Source organism: Aphidius gifuensis, linkage group LG5, assembly GCF_014905175.1.
Source record: "Aphidius gifuensis isolate YNYX2018 linkage group LG5, ASM1490517v1, whole genome shotgun sequence".
Lineage (NCBI taxonomy): Eukaryota > Metazoa > Arthropoda > Insecta > Hymenoptera > Braconidae > Aphidius > Aphidius gifuensis.
The window spans coordinates 18548827-18575639 of NC_057792.1; the positions used below are offsets into that span (position 1 = coordinate 18548827).

The 26813-nt window shown below is 26.3% G+C and overlaps 1 protein-coding gene and 1 long non-coding RNA gene across 7 annotated transcripts; one reads left to right on the forward strand and one right to left on the reverse strand.

Moving 5' to 3' along the window:
- Nucleotides 1-143: 143 nt before the first annotated feature.
- Nucleotides 144-26470, reverse strand: LOC122858212 (trinucleotide repeat-containing gene 6C protein-like). 6 transcript variants are annotated; one of them, XM_044160953.1, is made up of 11 exons: nt 20541-20677; nt 19064-19220; nt 18804-18984; nt 14476-18698; nt 14185-14379; nt 13327-13557; nt 12135-12911; nt 12018-12062; nt 11842-11936; nt 11299-11749; nt 144-11193 (listed from the first exon to the last, which is right to left on the reverse strand). In XM_044160953.1, the coding sequence occupies exons 2-11, from the start codon at nt 19130-19132 to the stop codon at nt 10846-10848; spliced, it is 6615 nt and encodes a 2204-aa protein (XP_044016888.1). In that variant the 5' UTR covers nt 19133-19220; nt 20541-20677; the 3' UTR covers nt 144-10845. The 6 variants fall into 6 exon arrangements, with proteins under 6 accessions (XP_044016888.1, XP_044016887.1, XP_044016884.1 ...); XM_044160952.1 differs by lacking the exon at nt 20541-20677 and adding an exon at nt 26194-26470 and having other exon boundaries at nt 11842-12062; nt 14476-18677; XM_044160949.1 differs by lacking the exon at nt 20541-20677 and adding an exon at nt 26194-26470 and having other exon boundaries at nt 11842-12062.
- LOC122858213 lies at nt 22180-25618 on the forward strand. Its single transcript, XR_006374286.1, has 2 exons — nt 22180-22341; nt 22475-25618. It is a non-coding gene; the product is annotated as an uncharacterized LOC122858213 (long non-coding RNA).
- Nucleotides 26471-26813: the final 343 nt, after the last annotated feature.

A 26813-nucleotide genomic window follows, 5' to 3' on the forward strand; every position in this document is an offset into this window, starting at 1 on the left:
ATTATTATTATTATCAATTAATAATAATAATATTACTGTCTTATTTGCTTTTGAAATAATTAATTTTTTGATTCCCGTTTTATTAAGTTACAGAAAAAGCAAAAAATTATTAAATTAAAAATAAATTTGCGAAGAGAATATCATTTTTTTTTTTTTCTATTTATTGGAGGGGTTTATTATTTTGGATAGGGGACACTTTATGTAAGGTCACTTGTTGATCTATATCACTAATCTAAATGTAATTTATAATCACTTGTATTTTTTTTTTTTTTATTTTTCTATAATTTTCTTTTTATGTTTTTTTTTTTTTTTTTTTGCTTTTTATTTATTTTTTAACTTATAAATTATTTAGACTCATTCATTACGAATTACACATATGACTTCTTGTGATAATAATTAATTCAAGAATTGTGAGAAAAAAATGATTTAAATAATTTTAATTTCCTTCTGTCCTTTGGAAGAAGTTAATTTCTCTTGACTTGTATTATTAATATATTTTTATTGTTAATATTTTTTTCTTTGCGCAGTCGTTCAATATCGATACTATTGTTATTTTAAATATTATTAAATTATTATATTTTTTTTTAACAGCCATAAACTGGATTATCGCTGATTAGAAGAACTACAGACTATCGTGTTTTACTTAGGCACTGTAAAATGGAATTTTACGTATATATAATTTATTTATTTTATTTTTACGATTCCTCCTAATTTTTCCTCCCCGAGCAAGTCTGGAAAATTTCATAATTTCCACAATAGCTACACAAACATACACACATTCACACAACTGCTGACATTAATTAATCAATTGTATTTTGTGTTTTTTTCCATATTTTTTTTGGTCAAACATTTAACAATTTCTATTTGTTTTTTTTTTTTGTATCTTTGATTCAGATATTTGTGCCATAATGAAGCATAGATTGATTTATCTCACATTCTAAAATATTACATATTAATTAATCTAATTTGACACGTAATAATAAAATAATAAAAAATAATAAAAAATAATAATAATTTGTAGCGTAAAGAAGAAATATATAATATCTATACAAACAAGAGATAAATTTTTTTATTAATTATCGTGCAAATATTAATATTTCATGACAAAATTCTATGATTATATAATAATATATGATTGGCAACACAATTAAGCGTATATCGGAGCAATTTGGTTTCACCATTATCAATTTATCATTAGTATTATTATTTAAATTTTTTTTTCATTTTTTCATTTTTTCTTTTGTCTCTTTAACTAAATTATTTTGTGCTTTAATAATAATAATGATAATAATAAAAAATTGGAAGAGCCGAAAAGTATAAATCGAAAAAAAAAAAAATTGATTAATTTGTTGCGTAATGAAAAATAATTTAAAAAAAATAAAAAACAAAATAATATTAATATTATGTAGTTAAAAGAGCTTTAAATATTTTAATGCTAAATTTAGTAGCATTTTTTATTTTTTTGGACAATATTAAATTGTTTTTTTAGTGAATTAATTTATATGTTATTATAGCCTTAGTAATATCAACGACACAGAAAATAATTATTACAATATTATAGTAATTTTTTTGTATTTTTTCTTGTTGGATTCTCTAATGCTTTAAAATGTTGTCACATTTAATTTAGAGGATACATTTTTATCTGTGTTTACTTAGATGTAAATTAAAATTCGATAATTTCGTGATTATTAAACACGACTGCCTAATTATCTCAGGCGATTCAGATCACTTCTCGTCTCATTATTATTTTATAATTTTCTTAATTAAATTTTGACGTAAATATTATTATTATTATTATTATTAAATTCAGTGATATTAAGTATTATTGTTCGACGTCAATTGACACTGAAAGCAGGCAAGGGGAGCTCGAATACACGTGGCCTGATTTTAATAAAAATTTAAATTAAAAATGAAAAATAAATTATATATATTTATAAACAATGACAACAACATTTAATTTATTTTTAAATTTAAACATTGCAATATTAGAATATACTCTAAAAATATGTTGAGAATGATATTTTTATTTTATTTTTTTTTCATTAATTTTTGTCGAGTTGATCCCATATAGACATTCAGAAAATTAAAAAGAAACATTTTTTTTTTTTTGGCTTCGAATGAGCAGGGATCATGAGATGATGCTCTCAATGCATTTAAAAAAAATTAATTTTTTTTTTATCAGTTCATTTTCATATTATTTCTGTGCCATTAACCATTAACCATTTTGAATTTTTAAATATCTCGCAGCCTTTTTACCATCACCTATCGAAACACTGAGTTTACGGCTCGAAAAATTAATATTTTCTTTTTTTTTTTTCCTCACATTTGACTTGATATAATGTTTACTTGTTTTTAATAAATATTAAGATAAATTATTCTTGAGATATTTGACAAATAATTATTATTCTTTTTTCTCAATTATATAATTATTCATGATTTTTTTTAGGATCGACAACTGGAATGGACAAACTTTTCTTATCGCTCATATCCACCAAAATATACATACATATATTTAATTTTAACAAAACAAATAAAAATAATAATAAATTATTTTCAACAGATTAACACACACACACAAAATGTTTTAATTATCAGGATAAAATTCATGTGTTATCATTAAACGTTTGGCATTTTTTTAAATTTATAAAAAAAAGCCAATTTTTAAAATTTTTTTTCATTACATTGTTGTTTATTATTTGTGTATAAATACTTATATTTTTTTTTAAATTTTTATTATCATTAAATTAATTCTAGCAATGGATGAACACTTGGTCTTTTTTATTTTCATTATAATTTCAAATGAAAAAAAAATTAATCTCATTTTTGTTATTATTAATTAAAATTAATTAAATAATTTATTTTATTATTCAATTAATAAATCACCAATTAATTAATATTATAATTTAAGATGCACATTGTTTGTTTTTTTTTGTTTTTTTATTTTTATTAATTTTTTTTAACATTTTTTTTTTCATTTTTTTTTTATTCATAAATTTTTTTTAATATAGTCTTATAATTAATTGTCACATCATATAAATATAAATACCCTTAGACTATGTGTTCCTTAATCCCTTAATAATTAATATGCAAGCACCCAAAATATTCTCTCTCGTTCATTCTCTCTCTCTTTATTTTTTTTCTAATATTAATTTTTAAACTTAAAAAAAAAAAAAAAAAAACTGATAATAATTACGTTTAACACACTTCTAATACTTGATTTGAATAGAGTCATTATGAAGACATTATTAAATTAATTTTGAAATTAAAAACAAAAAATTAATAATAATAATAATAAGAAAAACAAAAATTGATTATATTCTGATGTGTACTATGAGTTTTAGTGACAACCGTTTCGATCCGACTAGTCGTACCCCAAATAAAGGCCCGCAATTTATTATTTTCTGGCACAAGTCAAGCATATTCACATGAAACATTTTTCATAAAATATATTATTATTATTATGACTAATTTAAAAATAATTTTGAAAATTAAATTTTGCTATTTTAAAAGTACCTTAAAAGCTTTTTGTAATTTATTCGAAATTATAAAATGATATAAGCCTTTGAGGTAGGTTAAAAACCATACAATTTCATTTTAATTAATTATAAATTTTCATGTTTTTTAATTGGCCAAAAATATGTATAGATGTTTATAATTATGTCACGTTTATTTAATTTGATTAATTTTATTTTTCTATAAGCGTGACAAGTGCCAATAATTGTGTACAATATTTTTTTTCAATAAACAATTTTTCTTTTTTTTTTTCGTTTTTGTAAAAGTATATATAAATTTATAACTGAAGCTATTATTGACACAACAATAAAAATGATTAATAATAATATAAAATAACAATAAATTGAATGATATTTTTTTTTCCATTTTCTATTATTTTTTAACAGTTAATAATTAAAAACAATTATTATGAAGAAAATAAACGAAAACTGTTTTACAATAATTGAAATAGCTTTTTAACTTGGACATTATATAAAATATAATCAATGATTGAATATTCTTCTCACAATAATAATAATAATAATATTAAAATAATAATCAAACATATAATATACAATAATTAATTTATATGAAAAGACTATAAAGGAAATGAGTGCAGTTTAATGAGGAATTGTTCTAAAGAAAAAAAAAAAAAAAACCTCAAAATTAGATTAATTTATTTTTTATTTAACTGATCATCATGATGAGATCACAGACTGATACACGGGCCTCAAAATGACTTAAAAAATCAATCATAAAAATTAATGGAAAAAATAATAAAAATAAAATACATAACAACTAAATAATCAAAGCGCAATTTGTGTGCCGCGTGTGGTACTAAAAGTGCCTCTTATTATTTTTTTTTTATTTTTATTTTTTTATGTTTTTAATAATTATTCATTTTATTTTTTTTTTTTTTAAATAAATAAATGTATCAATTACTCGATTAATTGAGTTCGACTAGCCCAGTCTAATTTCAGGTACGTGACTTGAGGGCCGGCTTTGACAATCATCACTAAACATTTTTTTTTTTATTTTCATTTTTAATATAATAATCATTATTTTACGATATAAAATTCATTAAATTATCATCGTAAATATTAAAAAATATAAAATAATAATTATAATAATAATAATAATCTTATGTCACAAAAATTTTCAATTCATTATAATTCAAGTGTACCAATTACGACCCTTTTTTTTTGTCAATTAAACTTAACTATACTAACTAGACCAAATGCAAATTAATGAGCAGATTTTCATTTAATTATTAAAAAAAAAAAAAAAAAAAAACAATAAAGGAAGAATATTTTTGTGCAATAAGGAATATATATAAATAAAAAAAAAACTCGTTTACCTAGTGTAAAACGATTTTTTAAACAAAAAAAAATGTCATCAACTTGACATGAAATCTCAATTGTTGTTTTAAATTATCTTTCTTTATACTTTCATTATTATCATTAAAAATAACACTAGATATCAATCATAAGATAAAACAAACAATAATCAATAATAATAATAATAAACACGCTTAAAAACTAAAATGGCATAGAAAATCAGATCCTACAGACTATCAAAGGCTATTTCGCCGGAAGAAATACCCGGTTGTATACGAAGAAAATATATATTAACTTATATGAAATAATACAATAATAAATAATAATATTGATAATAATATTAATAATAATTAATAATAATAATGATAATAATAATAATAAACTCATTTAACAATTAAATGTGTTATAAACAATAATAAAAAGCAAAAAAAAAAAAAAACGAAAGAAAAAAAAATTTCGAATTATTTTTCGAGAGGAAAAGGAGCGCATTATTATTTATCTTTGAGCCGCGACACTAATTTTCCTCATTATCAGATTCATTTAACATCACATTCTTCACATATTCATAACAATTTTTTTTTTTTTTTTTTCATACTAACAATTATCATCATATTTGGGGTATTTTTATCTTTTTTTTTTTTTTTGTTTATTTCTTAATTAATAGCTTAGTTTATTGTTTCATTATTCTCACGTTGAGACTCAATTTGTCTCGTGCAATATTTAATTATTATTATTACTATTATTATTTAGGTTTTTTTTAGATTTTTTTTTGTTGTTTTAATTGTTTTTTTTTTTTGTGTTTTTATGCTGAGAAACAACTATTATATTCTTAGAACAACGTCTGTCGTTGGACAAGACACGAGAATATCACATTGCTGGTGTTTTTTTTTTATTTAATTATTATATATCTTAAATTTAATTGTATTTCACCAGAAAATAATCAATTTAGCCATAATTCATTGACTGAATTAAGGATATTAATACCTTATTTTTATCGACTCAACAACTTTTGCTTTTATTTTTTTTATACTTGACAAATTATTAATATTTCTTTTTGATTTTTCGATGAACTTGACAAGATTACAGTATTATTCTTTTTTTAATTTTTTTTACGAATTAAAATTTTTCATTTGTCATGATTGTGTGTGTGTGTATTTTAGGCATCGTTGTTATTTAAAAATTTAATTTTTTCTAACGTTACACATTATACAATTTTATTATTTTCAATAATAGAATTTTTTTTTTCTAATAAAATACCGATGTTGTGTAATACTTGATGCAAAAAATTGAAAATAAAAAAAAGAGAGAGAAAGAGAGAGTATGTAAGACAGAAAAAGAGAGCAAATGAATCAGAATAAAAAAAAAAAAAAGAAAAAAAATGGCATTGATTCCTATAAGCGTAATGGACAATAAGCAAAAGTTATGTTTGTCGATTTTCGATGTACGTATTATGAAAAAAAATACAATTGATTATACTGTCACATATTTGTTTTTTAAATATTAAATTTATCTTTTAGTTTATCCGTAATTAGCACGTGCTATTTGGAAATATATCATGTGACAATGATGATTGATGTAATAATTAAAAAACAATATTTTCATATTAAAAATTTGAATTGAAATTAAAACGAAAAAATAATTAATAAAAATAAACAAAAAAATATATATATATAATATTTTGCACTGGTTTTCGACTGTGGTATATCAAGACTTGTTTTTTTAAATAGCCATAACATCGTCAGAGTGATTTTAAATATATTTTAAACAATAAACTAATGTAGGCTAATATATTATTTAAAAAAATGTAATTGTTATTCAACCTATTGATACTGAAAGTAATATATAAATATTTATAACATTTATGTTTAAATATATATTTTATATCAAGATAAGACTATATATTATTTTTTTAAATTTATTATGTGATTAAAAGCACGGTATTAATTATCATTTAAATATCATCAAGGGTCTTCTATTCGAATGTGCACAACCCTCAATCTCATTTTCAATTAAATCATATATATATATATATTTAATATGTTTATTTTAATAATTTCGACTGGCATACTTTACACACAAACACACAGGCATACCATCAACCAAGTGCACGTTTTTTAATTTTTTTTTTTGCTTTGTTTTTTAATACCGATTGATTCGTTTAAGAGACCCTAAATTTCTAAATTCAATATTATTATCACAACAAACATCTTTCTACGATTTTGAGAAAGGTTTTTTTTATTTTTTTTTATATTTATTTTATTCACCATGTGTCGTCTTTGATTCGATCAACAAATATTATAATTTACCATTGTGAAAAAATACAATGTGTCAACGCATTATGGCTAAATACTTGTATAAATTAAGAGAAAAAAAAAAAATAATAATAATTAAAAAACAACAATCAATAAAATATATTGAGGGTTTTTTTTTAAAATAGTTTTTTTTTTTTTTTGTTTTAATTTGCTTATTCAGAGCTACTTTTTAATCCTTGCCAACAGTCTTTGAATCAACCCTGACGCAGATTGTGTTTATTTTTTTTCAAAAAATTAACACAATCTGAATTCGAACACAATAATTAATATCGCGATTTAACTGTTGATATATTTAAACAATTTTTATTATTCTTTTTATACGACAGCCGAAAGTCTTAAATGCCAAGTACGAGGAACAATTCTGACTAATTTTATTCAGACAAGTTTTCTTATTTTTATTATTATTATATTTTCTTTTTTTAACAGTAATTTTTGTAATTATTTTTTTTTTCTTTTTTCGTGCATACTTTTTTTTCATCTATCATTAACATATATTTAATGATATAATGTACATTGATAAATAATATGACTCGAGGAAATAGCCACAGTTAGCTAACCAACGAGAAAAAATATGTCAATCCTTAAATATCATTTTAAAACACTTATCGTCAAATATTTTTCAAGTCTTATGGTTAATCGTTCAAAGAAAAATAATAATTTTTAAAAAAATAAATAATAATAATAATAATAAAATAACAACAAAAAGAAAAAAGAAAAAAAGAAGTTGATTAATTGATTTTGTATTTTTTTTCTAGTCACACATTCACGCAACTATCACTTAAGTAAAACATGATTTTTTTTTTTTTTTTAATTAATTGTGTATATGTGTAATTTGCATCAATGTAAAAATAAAATATAAATGTGATTGTATAAAGATTGGCGGACTCATGGCATTTTATCAGCGCTGCCTATTTTTTTTTTTTATTTTTTTATTTTTTTTTAATATTAAAAACGTCAAATTGTTTTTCTTTCTTTCTTAAAAATTAAATTGTCTATTACTATTGTATCCGCATTTATACATTTTTCAAATTTATCTCATTAATTTTTTTTTTAAAAAAATTTGTTTTATTTATATTTAAAAACGTGTATATAATTATATAGACAGTATTAGATACGCTTAAATGTTTTTTTGATAATTTTTTTGTTATCTCTATTTTGGTGGTGAATTTTATTCATTTTTTTTAAAAAAACTACTTCAAAATAACTTGTTTAATTACAATAATATATTGATTGTTATGTCATTGAATTTTTAGAAATGTTTATTTGACAATTAATTTATTATTTATATTCAATCAAGCAACGAGATGTTGATAGCACCCAAACAGCTTAACTGTGCAAAAAAAAAATTATAAAAAAAATTCTCATTAATGATATATCTACGACACAAATACTAATAAGAAAAATTTTAAAAACAAAAAAAAAAGGCGGTAATTAACTAAAATTAAAAAAACAACAAAAAAAAATTAATTAACCAAAAAAAAAAAAATAATTAATTTAAAAAAAAAAACAAAAAAAAAATTAAAATTTTAATCAATAGATTATTTTGTCGTCGTTTGGTTTTCAGTCCGATCAGGTACCTTCGACGTTGGACAAGATCAATTTTATGCAAACAATTGATTATTTTTTTTTTTTTTTTGTAACATTTATACAACGAGTTGTTGAAATTATCAACTATTTTCAATTACCCTCGCAAATGATGAGTTGACACACACGCAAATAAGATTGTAATTTATTTTTTTAAATTTTTTGTCTTTGTTTATATTTTTTCGGCCGTTTCGCGTTTATTTGTATCACAAGGAGGCATTATAACGCTAATACCGGCCAGTACTTTAATGCCACCACAACTTGACTCGAATTGAAATGTGATTTCTTTTTTTTTTTTTTTTTCATTTTTTCTATCATTTTCATACTCACGACCTGTCACAGTTAATTAATTTTTTTTTATTTATATTATTATCATTATTATTATTTATTGTTATTAATGTTATTTTTTTTTATTATTACTCTTATTATTAATATTATTATCATTATTACTATTATTACAAGTTGTTTTGTTTGTTTTTTTTTTATTTTCTTCGTTTACTCACAAGTACCTGTTCTCCCCATTCACTAACCGTTATTTTTTTTTTTTGTTTAAATTTATACTTAATTTATTTAAATGTTTTTTTTTTCGTTTTTTTTTTATTTTATGTATTTTTTTGTTTTCTTGTTTTTCTTTTTTAATGCTACATCAATAAATGGTACAGAGACACACTGGACATTGGCACGACAGGTGGCATTTAGATTTAATATAGAATAAAATTTACGTTATTGCGATAACATTTGGTATCGTTGTGTCGTTGCCCGGCCAGCCTGAATTTTCTATTTTTAATTATTATTTATTTATCATGATTTTAATTATCATTTTCTATACTTAATATTTAAATTATCTCCTTATAACCTTCGGCAGGACGGCGGGCAGCGACGTCAATGCTTACTTTTTTTTTTTTTTGCTTTTTTCTAAGATTTTTTTTTTTTTTTATTTTGATTAGATTGGTACAGTCTAAGTTTGATACTCACTGCAGTCTTCGAACTGTTCAGCAGAAAATGGAACACTCGCCGACACGATCAGAGACCTTTGGTCTTCGGTTTATAATAAATGTGTTATTTATTTTTATTTTTTCACTTGTTTTTTTTCTTTTTTAATTTAATTTATTTATGTATTTTGGGGCCCACGACACGTTTTAATAATCATCACTTTCTTTTGTCAATTATTTAAAATTAATTTTCATTTAAAACATTTATATCGCGCGTTAGCACACAATTTTTTTTTTCCTTATTTTTTGTTTGTGCGTGACAGTTTCAAGATTTGAGGTAATCAAGTAATTATTATTTTGTTCATTTTTTTTATTTTTTATTGTAACGAAATCTGTCGTTTTTTCTTTTTTATAATAAAAATTTTTCGTTGCATCCCATTTGTGTGTAAGCGTGATAGGGAGCCTCGAAATATATTGATCAAATATTTAAATTATAAAACAAAAAAAAAAAAAATTTTATTCTTTCTATTATTCATTTAATTTAGTATTTTTTTTTTTTTTTTATCGCAGTAAGATCGTTTGGCTGTTAATTCATTCTTTGTGACCTTGCGGATAGACCGAACTTGGGCACAAAAATTGAGTTTATTTTTTCTATATTTTTAAAATACTAATCTTATTTGTATTTTTTTTTTTTTTTTTTGATAATTTAATTCTGATTTTATTATTATTATTATTTATTTTTTGTTTAAGTAACTCATTTCGATAATTGCATTTTAATAAGAAATATTACGTAATTGACATTTCGAGAAGACTCAATAAACATTTTATTTTTCTTGTGTCTATTCGGGATGTCGTGTCACCATGTTGAATGTGAATATGCCTTTGACACTGCTAAGTCAACATTTTAAAATATTTTTTTTTTTATCTTCTTCTCATCATCATTTATATATAAATAAACTTCAAGATGATTGTAATAATACAAAATAAATTAAAAAAAAAAAATTAAAAAAAAACAGGCTCAGGACGAAGCAAGCAATTGGCATTGACAAGCTTGAACAATTTCGTTAAAATATTATGTTCAATTTGATGGTTTTAATTTATTATTAACTTGTTTTTTATCATTTTAAAAAAACCATAAGTGTCTTATTTGTGACGTGCGTTGTAATCGAGCGTTTTCTCAATCGCTCTCTACATCGACTCACCTCCCAGAAGGTCTCCGGGCAAGTACGAGTTGAGAGAACTTGGTGTAGTTCTTTGTGTATCACTACCATCAAGACCAGAATTACTCCATAGAGAATTTGTAACTGGTGAGGCACCCCACAATTGACTTGAGCTGCCACCCCATGTATCAGATGGTGGACCAGCTTTATTTGTTGGTCTCATACCCCATCCAGAACCACCAGATCCACCACCTTGTTGATGCTGTGCACTACCTTGGCTTAGCTGTTGTAACAATGTATGTACTTCATTGTCAACTGGTGATTCAGCAAATATTGTTGTATTGCCAAGAACACAATTATTAAGAGCTCCTTGAGCCTAATAATTAAACAAAAAAAAAAAAAATAGTAAAAAACATAATTTAATTAGTAATCAATATTAATTTACAAATAGAAAAAAAATAATATATATTTAATTATTTACCTTGCTTGCTTCGTCACGTGTTGAGTATTTTGTAAGAGCAATTCCGTGATTCAGGTACAAACGAAAATCTTGAACAGGACCATGTTGCATACATAATGTTTTTAATGTTGATCCATCAATTTGTGGTGTTAAATTTTTTAATAACAACCAAGTACCAGAAACAAGCCATCCACCATTTCCTCCATTACCACCATTACCACCGCCAACACTACCAACACCTGATTGAAGTCCCCATGAACTTGATGATCGACTAACACCACCTAATCCAGTCCAGCCATTACTTGCATTACCACCACCGCCACCACCACCACCTCCACCATTACCACCACTAACTCCTTTACCAACAAGACCAGGTGGTGGTCCTTGACGAGCTTTATTCATTGGTACACCCCATAATTCTGATGTTACAGCTGTTGGTGGTGGTGCAGAATCTGTCCATGTATTTTTAGAGCTATAAAATAATAATAATAATAATATATTAATTATTAATAATTATATATAAAAATTGTTTAATAATTATGAAAATTATTCAAATTAACTAACCTGCCAAATGCACTTGGTGTTGTTGCTGTTGGAGGTGGATTAAAAGTCCATGTAGAATTACTAAGACTAGGAATTGATGTATCAACATTTTGTGCCTGTGGTGGAGGTGAAGTTTTTGAACTTGATGAAAATATTGCATCAGCATCTTTGATGGCAGCTAATGAAAGTGATCTTACCACAGAACCAGGTGTTATACTTGGATCATCTTCAATACTCTTCATCTTAATTAAATAATAATAAAAAACATATATTAAATATATGAATTATGATTGAATATAATATTGAATAATTACCTTCCATGGTTTTCCTGGTTCAAATTCAGGCACAAGATCATTAAATGCTGCACTACCTGGTTGCCAATCTTTTCCATCAGTTGCATCATTATTAACAGCATCAGGCCAACCAGAATCACCGAGTCTTGTTGACCATGTACTATCACCTTGTCCTAATAGAGGATTCATATTTGGACTACCATGTGTATGTGGTGCTTGTAGTGGTTTACTTGTTGTACCAGGTGCACGTGAAAATTCATTACCAGTTATATCAATGTCTTTATCAAGTGATGGTAATTTCCATTGATTGAGTCTTGATCCTTGTTGGCTCAATGGTTGTTCTTTATTCATTCCCAAATCACTAAAACTATTTTGTAATACTGACATTGGATCATGTACTGATGGTTTATAATAATCAGACTGTGATTGAGCTGGATGTTGTTGTTGCTGCTGTTGTTGCTGTTGTTGTTGTTGCTGTTTCATAAATGTAGCTTGTTGTATAGCAATTTGATTTTGTAAATTTGAAATTTGCTGTTTGGTTTTTGTTATTTGTACACTTATTTGTAAAACAGTTTGACTATTAACTTTAAGTGTACTTTGTACTGAATGTTGTTGATGAAGTTGTTGTAAAACTTTAATTTGTTGCAACAATTGATTCAATAATATAAGTGTTGGTGGTGCCAATGGTTGATTCAATATTTGTTGATTAAGATAACCTTCTTGAACAGCCAGTTGAATTTGTTGTACAAGCATACGAAGTTGTTGAGTGCTTGGTGGATTTTGTGGTGTTCTCGATGCCTAGAATAATTTTATTTTCATATTAGTTTATTATTCAATGTCTTCTTTAATATGTCTAGTTGTTATTTTCTTTTTTGTTTATTAGGGCTTACACTACATGCGATTGACCAAAAATAAAAAATAAAAAAAAAAGCAGGCAAGCACATAAAAGCTTAAGCAGATGATGCATTGAAAAAAAAAAAATTAAAATTAACATGCAGCTGAAAAATAAAAAAACAACAAGTATAATTAGATGATAAAAGAAAAAATTAAAATAATAAATAAGAAATATAAGCAAAAAAATTAAAGCAAGCATTAAAATATAAATCTTGAATTTTCTAATATCCATTGTGCTAACAAAGAGGATATCTAAATAATAAGACGACATTAATAAGTTGCTTGATGTGTTGTGTGTTGATCATGTCAGGTTATTCACCTGGTTAAAGGGTGGCTGAGATGGATTGGCATTTGATTGTTGTTGATGCTGTTGCAATTGAACTGCATTCTGTTGTTGCTGTTGCTGTTGTTGTTGATGCTGCTGCTGTTGTTGCTGTTGCTGCTGTTGTTGTTGTTGTTGCTGTTGAAGTTTCAATAGACTGGCACTAGCTACTGAAGCACTAACGCCTCCAGTTGCTGTTCCACTAGGCCGCACAGCGAGGCATTCTCCCTGTATTACATATCAACACTGTTGTACCCGAATGCCCGAATCTCCAAGGCCACATGCCATTTTTCTTTTCCTTTTATCTCTTATTATTATTTAATTTTTTCTTTTTTTTTTTTTTTTGTTAACATGTATATTTTCACAAAGAATACAGTCAAATTAATAATTTTATCATCACAAAGTATTTTTATAAAAAAAAATAAACTGTATTCAATTTATTTGACTGTATTGATTGATTTACACAAATAATCTGTAAAATCACCCTCACTATGAGACTATAAACCAATCCAATGATGTCATTATGAGTTAATTAGTAATTTAATTTGTTTAAATCCAAACAAAAAATTTAAAAAAATATATATAATATTTAAACTTAACACACACACACAACCCCATTAGATATTTTTTGTTAAATATTTCAATTCCAGTATTATCCATTTAAAATAAAAAATGAAAAAAAATAAAACCAATTAACAGATAGTGAAAATAAAGTAGAAGAAATGAGCAAACATAGTATGCTCCGCACTCAAGTCCGAAACCAGGAAATATAATAATTTGTAATTGTTTATAGTTGAATGATATATTATAATTGTCATGATTAATTGATGATGACAACAAATTAAATAAACTTACCGGTGGAAATATTTGTTGTGCAACATGACTGAATTTTGGATATGCTGATGACATTGATGATTGATTATTTGGATCATAATTTGATGGTCCATCATGACGACGCCATTGATCTAATGAACGTACTTGTCCTAAAAGTTCTTGTGCTTCATCTCTATTCATTTCACGACTTCTCAAAGCTGTTTCAACATCTTCTTTCTATTTTTTTTTTTGAAATAAAATAATAATTAATTGTTTTATTTAATTTAATGTTTTAAATTAAATAAAAATCAAGAAAATTAATTTTTTTCTTACCTTGTAACCCAAATCGCAGAGATAACGGAACTCTCTGCTGTTCCAAATAATTTCTTTAGTTAATGTAGGCTTAACAGAATGTGCCCAGCTTGGTGTTGGTTCCATATCAGGTTCACCCCAATTACCACCAGGTCCCATTGGAGTTTTAGCTTTTGGTACTGATGGACCATTCCAATTTGTTGGATTTAATTGTGGCTCATTCCATGATGTTGGTGTTTTTGGTTCATCCCAATTAGTTGTATCATGTGGTCCATCTCCCCATGAACCATTTCTACCACCAGGACCACCTGGACCACCAGGATGTCCCCACATTGGTCCTCCAACATCTGGTTTCATTCCTGGTTGTCCACCATTACCTCCTCCACTACCAGGCATTCGATTATGTGGCATTCCAGGTGGACATTGCATATTACCACGTCCCAAATTTGGTGTTGGTAAATCTTTCCAGTGTGATACTTTATTACTAGCCATTGGATTACCAACTCCTACACTACCAACACCAGAATTACCAAGTCCTACACCAGCACCATTGCTATTACCACCAATACCACTACCAACTCCACCAACTCCACCACCAACACCACCAATACTACCATTACCATTACCATTACCACGACCATCACCATTACCACGTTGATTTACAGCTGGATTACCCCAAAGACTTGTACCATCATCATAATTTGGTACATTACGTCGTTGTGTTGGTGGTGATGGTTCTTCCCAACCAGATGGTTTAATTTCTTTTGGTGGTTGTCCACCCCATTGACTCATACTTGATGGATTTAACATTTTATTTGTTGGTGGTCCAGATGGATGTTGATGTCCACCCATTTGATGATGTTGTGGTGGACCAGGTGGTTGTCCCCACATAGCATCAGCACTTGCACCATTTAATCTACCAGAAATACCTCTTGGATCACCACGCATATCATTCATTCTTGGATCACGTACCATTGGATCCATTGTACGTAAATGTTCTCTTGGATCCATTGACATACGATGATCACGTGGATCACGCATTTCACGTGGATCAACTGTTCTTAAATCACGTGGATCACGTGGATCAATTCTTGGATCACCCCAATTTGATGTTGTTTGTGAACCAGTTGTACCTGGCCATTGTGCTGTTGCATTTTGTTGTCCTGGTGCTGGTGCACCACTCCACATATTTGATGAATCAGCTGATTCATCATCTTCACCCCATGTACCACCAATATTTGTTGATGGTGTATGACCCCATGGTGTTTTAGCTTGTTGTTGTGGTGGTGGTTGTCCACCATTACGTAAATTTGCTTCCCATAAATCAGTACCATTATTAACTGGTGGTTTCCACATTGGTGTACCATCTTTAGCAACTGGTGGTTCAGGTGATTGTGGTACATCCCAATTTGTATCTTGATTAACAAATTGACAACCCCATCCTTCTGTACTAAATAAAGCTTCTTTCATTGTACTTAATTGTTCAAGTTGTTGTTTTGTTGATGGATTACTGCTTGTTGGACTACTAACACTAACAGTATTTGTAGCAGGTTGAGCATTTGAGCTACCAGTTACACTACCACTTCCACTACCACTACTACTACCACTACTTCCTCCTCCTCCTCCTCCACCAACACCACTACTACTAGTACCACCACCGCCACCAACATTACTTATATTACTAACACCAACACCAACAGCAGGACCAGTTGGACTTTGAACTGTATTATTATTATTATTATTATTACTTGTAATAGCTGCTGGTATTTGTCCACCATTATTACCATTACCATTATTATTACCATTATTATTATTATTATTACTATTATTATTTGGACCAGTAGGTAAATTTTGTCCCTGAATTGGATTATTTGGTTTTCCTTGTGGCCATGAACTGCTTTGATTTTGATTTGTTGTTTGAGTTGGATTTGTTGTTTGTGTTACAACTGGTTGATTTGTTGGTTGACCAGTACTTATAACTTTATTAACAGTACCAGTTGTACCTTGTATTGGATTAACAGTTGTACCTTGAATTGGATTTTGATTACCACTTAATGGACGATTAACATTATTTGTTGTCCAATTTGTTGATGATTGTGATGGATTACCAGGTGTACTACCCCAACCAGATTGATTTGCATTATTATTATTATTATTTGGAGTTGTTGGTGTTGTTGTTGTTGGTGTTGTACCCCAATTTGTACTACCACCACTTGTATTTAATGAACCTTCACCACCTCCAACAAGTGATAATATCAATGGTATTCCCCATCTTTTTTTATAATCATTTATTGTATTGTAAATTTTCGATGATTGAGTATCATTATTTGACAATTTTGATGTATTGTCATTTGAACCAAATAAATTATTAAGAATTTCTTTGATTTCATTGCGTTGGTTTATATATATTTTTTCATTATTATTTTTATATTCTTGTTGATAAGAAAAAATAAGTTTACGAACATATGCAATCAGTCTTGTCCAATTTTGACTTGCTGTCAATGCATCAGTTGTATTTATTATTTTTTCATCATTATTATTATTAAAATTATTATTAAAATTATTGTTGTTGTTGTTGTTGTTGTTTTTGATATTAATTGATGATGATTTATTATTTGTCATAATATTAATATTGTTGACATTATTATTCATCTCGATAAGATAACGAGAAACAGGTACGCTTGTTGGTTGGGATGTGACGGTAGCTGATTGGCTTTTAAGCGTCATCGTAGGCTCGCAGGTAGTCAGTATAGGAATGTTGACGTTCGACCTGACATATTTTACAATGTCATTATTATTATTGTTGTTTATGTTGTTGTTGTTGTTGTTGTTATCGTCAAGTCGAGCATAATGAGACGTTTCAGACTTATTGCTAGACTTATCACTTATTTTAGACTTAGATAGAGACTTAACAATATTGTTACATTTATCAATATCAATTTTATTTGATATTTGATACTTATTATTATTATCATCATCATCATTATCCTGAAATGAAAGAGCACCAACAGTGAATATTGTTGCTTCGGTACAACTAATACCATTACTATTATTATTAGTCATTAAATAACTAGTCTTGTAGCACACAGCGACATTATCATCATCATCATCATCATCAACACCATCAACAACAATATTACACTCTTTATTTTTATAATTATTATAAGCCTTATTAATTTTATTAATCAATAATGGAACACATATGCGTTGCGTCAACTTGCCTACGGTGACGTGCGATTGAATAAATTGAGAAATAATTATTGGAGACAATGCTCGGACTTGAGTGAGATTATCAATGATAGATTGCAAAGTGTGGTCGGTGAATTCGTTATTTTTAACGATAATAAGCGTATTGGAAGAATAATAACTGGCTTTGAGATATGCCATAATCATCATTTTAATATTATTATTAATATTATCATTAACATTATTATTATTATTATTTAAATTTGACACGAGTAATTTAAATGTTTGTTGTAATAGTAATTTATTATTATCGTTGTTTTTGTTGAGAATCATTGTCGAAAAATTTATCATCGCGTCAAATTTATATTCGAGAAAATAAACTGGTACTTCAACATCGTCAACGTCAGCATAACCATTGTCATAAACAATCATATAATTGTCAACAGACTTGGTTGAGCTGAGCAATATCACAGACTTTGATTTATTATAATTATTTTTATTATTACTTATTATATTAATATTAGCCTTAACTTTATAGTTGTTGTTGTTGTTGTTGTTGTAGTATTTTTTGTTGTTGTTGTTATTATTTTGATAGATGTAACAATTATCATTGACAAGATTATTGAAATACATAAACAATCGATGGGTTGTTTCAGACTTGAGTATCCTAACTAGGCTATATTTTCCAACGATTGAAATTTGCATATCATTTATCATGTCATAATTACGTACACTTAGATTTAGTACCCTAATGCTTAGATAACTAAAGCTATTCTTATTATCACTTAACAGCTTACACGTAGACTTGTACTTATCAGCAAAGCTGTTTAATTGCTGATCAAGTGAGTCTGATGTGTTTTGTTTTCTGTACTTGTGATGATTATGTTCTGCATTATTGTGATTATTTAATTTTAATTTTATATCAATATTATTATCATTAATTTGAAGGTGATTTGTTGAATTATTATTTTTTTTATTTGTGATTACTGTAGCCATTGATTGGCATGCCTCACCACCATTGGCAAAGCTAAGCTCACCTAAAATAACATTACAAAAATCTAATTTGACCAATTTACTTTAATTATTTTCTTCAAGAGAAAATTTACAAAATTATGAATAATTTATTTATTTAGAATGATAATTTTATGCTTTTGATGACTTACCAAATTGGTGTGGCAGGACGGTTAAGAAGTCATTGGTGGCGATAGCTTTGGGGTGGCTGGTAAGTGCTGCCATCATGCTGCTGCTGCTGTTTATGAATTCGTTATCACAGTGTCTAGCATGCTCAGGTCGTTTCTCTTCCCGCGCCCCACTCAGACTACTTTCCTCTAATACTACATCCCACTAAATAACAAAAAAAAAAATCAACAATAATTATTTCAAATAAATAAATATAAATCAATTAATTTAATGCAATACTTGCCTTGGAATTTTGTACGAAGGCATTTGTTTCGATAGAAATCTCATGTGAACTATTATTGTGGGGAAACATTGGGCTCAGTTGTTCTTTGGCAGGCAATGCATAGAAACCCAGATCTCATAGATTATCACTATCAGTGCGCTCCTAGCTCCATGCCAATCTATGCAAATATAAAAACAACAACAAACTATTATTATTATTTTTTAAATAACACACAAATTTGCTGTCTTTCTCTCTCTCTTGTTTAAACAACAATTCGAGTATAAAATATTTATAAAAATTTAATGGTTGTTTGATGAACAAGTGTCAAGGGGAAGAGGGAAATATACTCTGATAATTTTCAGTCTGTCACAAGATAAGATAACAAAATCATTCGAGGCGTCTACATATTAAAATAATAAAATATAAAATTTACAAATTGTCATGATTTTATTATATTATTAAATTTGACAATAAATTGACAATCATTTGAGATATTTAAAGAGAAAAACTGACAAAAATAAAATGCATTTGTTGTATTGATTTTTTTCTTTTTTTTCTTGTGAAAAAATAAAGTAAAATAAAAAAATTCGAAACAGTAATATGAATTATTCTGGGGATATTTATTTATTTATTTTTTTACTCAAATAAAATTTGGAGCATTGCCTATTTAGTGAAAAACAAAATAAAAAAAAAATTTATTTAATATATTATTTACTATTTTATAATATGTGGACCAAGATTAAAAAAAATAAAAATAAATCTGCAATGTTGCCTTTTTTTTCCCCAAGAAATTCTCTTTATCCCCCGCCATTTTTAATTTTATTTTATCTCTTGACCGTCTTGTCCGGTAATTTACTCGCTCCATTCGTTGTATTTGTGATTTTCGAAAGGTCAGCCAGCAATTCCGAGGTAAAGTGAGTTGCAAAAGAGGTATCAACTAATGAGCCAGTAAAAAAAAAAAAAAAAAAAAAGAAAGAGAGAGAAGACTATTATATCACAGAATAAAACGTCGCAAATGCTTGCGTGGCGTGCATACATTGTTGTATATTTTATAATAAATATTCTAATCTTATTTATACATCAAAAAAAAAAAAAATAATAATAAAACCAAGTCAAAAAAAAAAAAAAAATAAATAAAAGTATCAGATAACTTGCTATCAATGTAAAAACATAATTACGTAAAAAAAAAAATATATAATTGTTATTAAAAAAAAATAATAAACAACATTCAAGAGAAAGTCAATGAAAAAAATATTTTTTTAAAAAAAATAGTGAGTAGAGTTTTTTTTTTCGGAGCAACACTGTACAACACTGTACAACACTGCACAAAATAACTCAGTAAATCCGACATGAATTATCCACTGTTTCAACAAACACCACCACTTAATAATAATTGTATAAAATTATTACATAAAACCTCACTATTATTTAACAATAAAAACAAAATAAAAATTAATTTTTTTTTTTTGGATTATAATTTAATTATTATTAAACTTACAAATTTGGGTCCTGAAAGAATAAAAAGCACGCACACACACAATCCGCACAGAGCTATTTTGCTAGCGCGGAATACCAAAGCGTATTACTCGCTGGTCGCGCTCTAATGTCGTGGCTATTCTCACGAGCGTTCCTTCTCCCGTACGTGCATACTTTTGTTAAATTGTGTTGGTTTATATTATAGTAGTAGTAGTGGTGGTGGTAGTGGTATTAGTAGTTGCCGTTGTTGATTGTTGTTGATGGAAATACACTTGGAAGTGGGAGAAATTTTAAAATTGACGGGAGAGAAAGAGAGAGAGAACAATCAAGTTGGCATATAAAACCAAGAGGTAATTTATAGAAAAAAAAATAATAAAGATAGAGATAGCCAAATAGAGTAAGACTGAGATAAAATGAGAAGCCACGTTTTGGAGCAAAGAACAGATTGTGCTGCCATTTCATTCACGACGGTAAATTTCATGACGTCATTACCGGCCACCAGTCGTATCATCTCGGTTTTATACGTGGCTAAAACGAATCTGGCAAGTTGCTGCGACCAATCAGCGACATATATTTAACAATAATAATGACACTGGTTTTCACGTATTTTTTTTTTTTTTTTTTTTCTCTCTTTACCTGACACATTCGGCAATTCTCGACGTTCATCGCATAAATTCGATAAAACCCCAGATTCAGTACCATGACTCTTTCTTATTTTTTATTTATTATTTCTATCTCTCTCTCTCTCTCTTTTTTATCTATGTACTATCTATATAATTTTCATAATACAATATATAAATTTATGTTTGTTGTTAACAATTATTTGGAGCATAATTACTTTTAATATTTTTAATTAAATATAACATTGTAATTTTTATTTTGCTATCTTTCTTTTTTTTTTTTTTGTTGTATTTATTCTATTTGGTTGGCAGTATTTTTTATATGAAATTTTTCTAAATTAATCTTGTTTTTATTAAGGTATGTTGTATGTTTGTTTTTCGAATTAAACAAAACAGGGATGGGTCAATGATTACACGTGGGTAACGTGTAGTATTACCAACTTTGAAAAATTAAATTTTGCAAATATATCGTGTTTATTTTGTTGAGTTAAGGTTGTATAATTAAGGTTGTTTATTTTTCTTATAAATTAATGGCATTAGGTCAAAATAAAAATATAAAATTTAATTATTATTTGTTGTTTAAATATCATTGTTTAAATTTTACTTTGTTTATATAGTTAATTTCGTGAGAAGGTCAGGGCAAAATATAGAAATTAAAAAAAATGAAAAACAATTAGCTGATAATGTTGGTCTTTAGAAAAAAAAAAAAAAAAAACAAGCTTAGAACTAAAAAAACAATTTTTTTTATCTATTCAAAATTACATCCTATTCTTGACCAAACAAAATGCAAAATAAATAAATATCCTACACAATTTAAAATTGCATTTCCTAATGCAAAAATAAAAAATTAATAATTAATCTAAACCCAGCTAAACAAATAATTAAATCGATCTTTTTTTTTTATAATACCATGTCATTATTTATTACAAAAACAACAAAACAAATTGTCCTTGAAAACTTTGCAAATTATAAATTAATCATTATGCATATGAAACACAATCAAAGGTGTCAGAATAATTTTGTTTTTTTTTTAAATTTTCATATAAATAAAAACAGCTAAATAATTAATAAACATAAATCAATTATTTTCATTAATAAAATTAATACAAAAATACATTTTTCTAGTAAATATTTCGATTCTTTTGTGTCGAAACGACGTGACATTGAGAGAACATGTTGGGAGGTTTGCTGAAAACACACAGGGTATAGTATCGAATATTATTGATCTGTCAGGATGTACACTATGTGCAATTGTGCATACATATACAAGTGTCAATATAATAATAAACAATATATCAAAATTTATAAATTTTAAATATTTTAAATCACGTTATAGATGTACAATGATACCTGATGGATACCTGAAGAGTACCTCTGATAGCTAGCAAGTGCAAAAGTGGATCTATGCATCAGAAAAGTCAAGATGGCTTAGACCAAGTTTCTATATATATATAGTACATAGTATATATGTATTATATATATATCTATCTATATTATACCAACATTGTAGTAATAGTCAACTGAGTTTTAGAGCTGTTCCCTTTAGCGCGCGTCTTCCCTTCTATACCATACATATTTTACTATTATATTTAGTACGTATATACAACTGATAAATACGTACTTGCTATTCTGTTTATTTTTTTTTTTCTTCGCATTATTTTTTTATTGTTCCCAAGCGTAATAATAATATAACAATTACGTGCATTCTTAATTTAGCAGCCATGTGTATTTTTTTTTTATTTTTTTAAAAACAATTTGTTCATCATTTTTTTGTTATTGCCAAATAATTTTAGATGATAATTAAATATGATGGATTGTTTATCTTAATTTTTTTGATATTTTAAATGGTAAATTTTGGTTTTAATTAATAAAAAATAAATTATTAAAAGCGCGCGCATCTTTCCTTGGCGAGCTTGATATGTCGATTGTGACGCATTATTTTGCAAATCAACCAAGCACATCATCATCAACATCAACATCATCATGATGATCATCTTGTGTCTCTTAGATAAATTCCATTTTCAATGTTTATGCCATTCTTCCCACATTCATAACAATATTTCGTCATACACACACACTCAAAGAGTATATTTTTATTTTGTCGAATGAATGCATCACGTGGATTTTATTTTTATAATAAAAATAACATTATGCATGTGTAAAAAAATATATATCACAATTATGTGATGTATCATAATACCTGTATAATGCATTTTTTAAAAAACAACATAGGGGTATTATTTAATTGACATAATGTTAAATATTTCTACATAGAAAAAAAAAATAACTGTTAATGTTTTTTTTTCTCCACTTGTTTTTGTTGGACTTGATGATGAAAAAATTTGACCACATGTATTACGCAATAATTGATGGTCTATAAAATTATTAAATTCTTGAATCATAACAACGAGAAGTAAAAAAAAATAGACTAAATTGATAAACGAGGACAATTGTGTTAATATTTAATTAAAATTGATAAAATGGGGGAGAGTCAAGTTGACTATTTGATTGTGCATTAACACTCTAATTAATATAATATTTATCATGAAAATATCAAGTTAATCAAGAGAGAGGTGTAAAAATTCAATTGAAATAAATTAATTTAAAAAAAGTAATGAATAAACAAGTGTTGATGTTGATGTTGTTGATGACAAGAGGGTTAAAAATAAAAGACAAAAAAAAATCATAAATAAACACTCAAAGTTGAATAAAAAATCTTTTGTGGATATATGAATTAATTGAATTTATCATTCGGTTGTTGTACATGCGATTTTATAAATGTGTATTGGTATATATATATTTGCAATTTTTAAACATGTATATATTATAGTACGTAGCTTGGCAACAAGCAGCATTCAGGCATCGAGTTGCGGGGCAAGGTCGACCTTCTCCCCTTTGGCTATTTTATCCCAGTGACGATATGTATTATTATTATCATTATTTTATAAAAAAATTAAATGTATTTATGTTGGAAATATTAAATTTATATTAAAATTATTGACAGTGTCTTTAAACTACCCCCCTGTGTGTGAAAAAAAAAAAAAACAATTCTTTGTTGAGAAACGCTAGAGAAATTTACAGAGAAAAAAATATATCTATGGAAATTAGCTGATAAATAATGTATCATTATTATCATAAAATAAATAATATATATTATTTAATTTAATTGAAAAATATACACATGTGATTCAGGGCATTACAGTATTAACTGTGCAAATTAATACAATGTAAAATTCAGAATACGGATAAAAAGTTTACAAAAAAGATAGATATAACACAGTGGTGTGAAAGGCAGACGAAAAAAAAATAGGCTAAATTGCAAAAGATCATATCGAGCATAACAAAACCGTAAAATAACATGTTGTACAGCTAGTACTGTACTAGGAGTAGAAAAAAAAATAGGAAGCTAGTTAAATTCTGGCTACTGAATAAGTGTAATACCTAGTTTTGCAAATATATTTTTTGATAACTGTTATTGTCTATGAATAAATAAATAATTAAATAAATAAATAAATATTAAAGCAAAATTTAGAGACATTAATTTGTCATATTAATTTAAAATGCCAAACGCGTGCGACCTGCCTTTCGAATTTGAGGACATGTAGCACGTGTTTCTATATTTTTTTTCGACATTTTTTTTTTGCCATTAACAATTAATTATTTATTAAATAATTTTAATTCGATAAATATCATGCATTGTAAATAAAAAAGATATATTAAACTGCGTAAATTTGGTAAAAATTATTTAATGAAAATATAAGGTGATTAAAAAAAAATAAATTTATTTAACGATCAACAGGCAAAAGAAAGCAAACGAAGGCAGTGTGACCACATTCCAGAGACACTCCCACTCGATATACTTTGAGTCTACTGCATGTATTTACTTTTATTAAATATGTATTTAATTTTCCAATAATATTTATTATAAATAAATGTTTGGCTGATTTAATCTCATTTTATTATTTACTCTTGTTCGAGAAACTTGATACATTTTTTTTTACTAGAGAAACAGTCATTTTATTGTCGAAATAATATTTGGTACTATTTACTAGGATAAACAAAATTATATTTAACAAAAAAAGAGTGGATAATGGATAAATTTCATAGATCAAAAAAAAATAAATAAAAAAGTTAATCGTGTGAACCTCGTGAAAGACAATTTCTCAGTAGAAAAATAAATATTTTTCGATTACTATTGTTGTTAATATTTCGACAATAATGAACGTCATGATTACCACTGACATAGAACAATAGAATCATAGAAAAACCAGTTTATATTTTGTAAAAAAAATTTGCAATAATCAAAAAAAAAAAAAATAAAGAGTTGTGTGTTAAATTACTTGGGTTACCATTATTGGACCACTAAGGCATCGTTGTAGAGCAACAATCGACTCACATTACACACGCGCTAAATATATATATAAAAAACTTGAAAAGAACAAAAAAAAAAAAACACTATTTTCTCATAAATCTCCATTTTGAATACGAAGCTGCAAAAAAAAAATCATAATAATAATAAAACAAATGAAAAAAAAAAAATACTCGAAAAAATTTTCGATTTCGAATGAGATGCGCGAGTTAATTGTAGAAAAAGTGTCAACAATGTTTGTTTATTTATTTTTTTGTTGTTAAATTGTTGTAGATTATAGATTAAAAAATAAATTTGTCAGGGTGGATGATATTGGCTGGTGAGAGACAATATGGCAGCTATGTACGCATTGAACACAACCAAAAAAAAAAAATACATAAAAATTGTTTAAACAATAACTAAATTAATGAAAATATATAAATAAATATATCAATTTTGTATAAAAATAAACAAAGATGGTTGAATGCTTAATTGTTGTTAGAAATTTATATTATTTATGAAAAATAAATTGTAAATTAATGTTGATAATTTACAATTAAAATGTGAATTTAGGTTATATTGGCGTAAAAATTATACACTGAATATGGCTTTATTATGATTACGAAATTTTTTAAATTTGAGTATAAATTAATCTACGCTTTAATTAAATATTATAAAATATATTTTCTGTTAACAATTGTACTCACTTATGGCAGCAATATGTCCAAAGGTTCCTCTTAACAATACAAGTCTTATTTATCACACAAATAATTAATTTTATATTATTATATCCTCTCACTTGTTTATTTTTTATTTTTGTTTATTAATAATTATTATAACTTATTTATTATTTAATAATTAAACACACAATCTCTCTCAAAAAAAATACACTTAGTTAATGTAACACGGAATTTTTTTTTTTTATTGAAAGTGAGTCTCCATTTGGCACGGAGTTTGTCAAGACTACCGAGTACCGCGGGAAAGCGCATTTAGATTTTAGCCGCATTTACAATATTGTATAACGGAATAGGGATATGCGATATTCGGCGATATATCGGGTAGCCGATATATATCGATATATATCGGCTACTTTTAGCCGATATTTTTTTTATAGATATCGCCCTAAAAATATCGGTGACTTTGGACACTGCTTAATTAATTGGTTTAATAAATTCAAATAAATTAAAGTTCTGATGATTATTGATGGCAAATGTCTAAAAGAAGGATGTGACTTTTTAATTTTTGAAGAAATAATTTAGCCAAATAAATTAATAGGTGATCCTTTCCTTAGACTTTTGCCATCGATATTTAATTTATTTGTTATTAT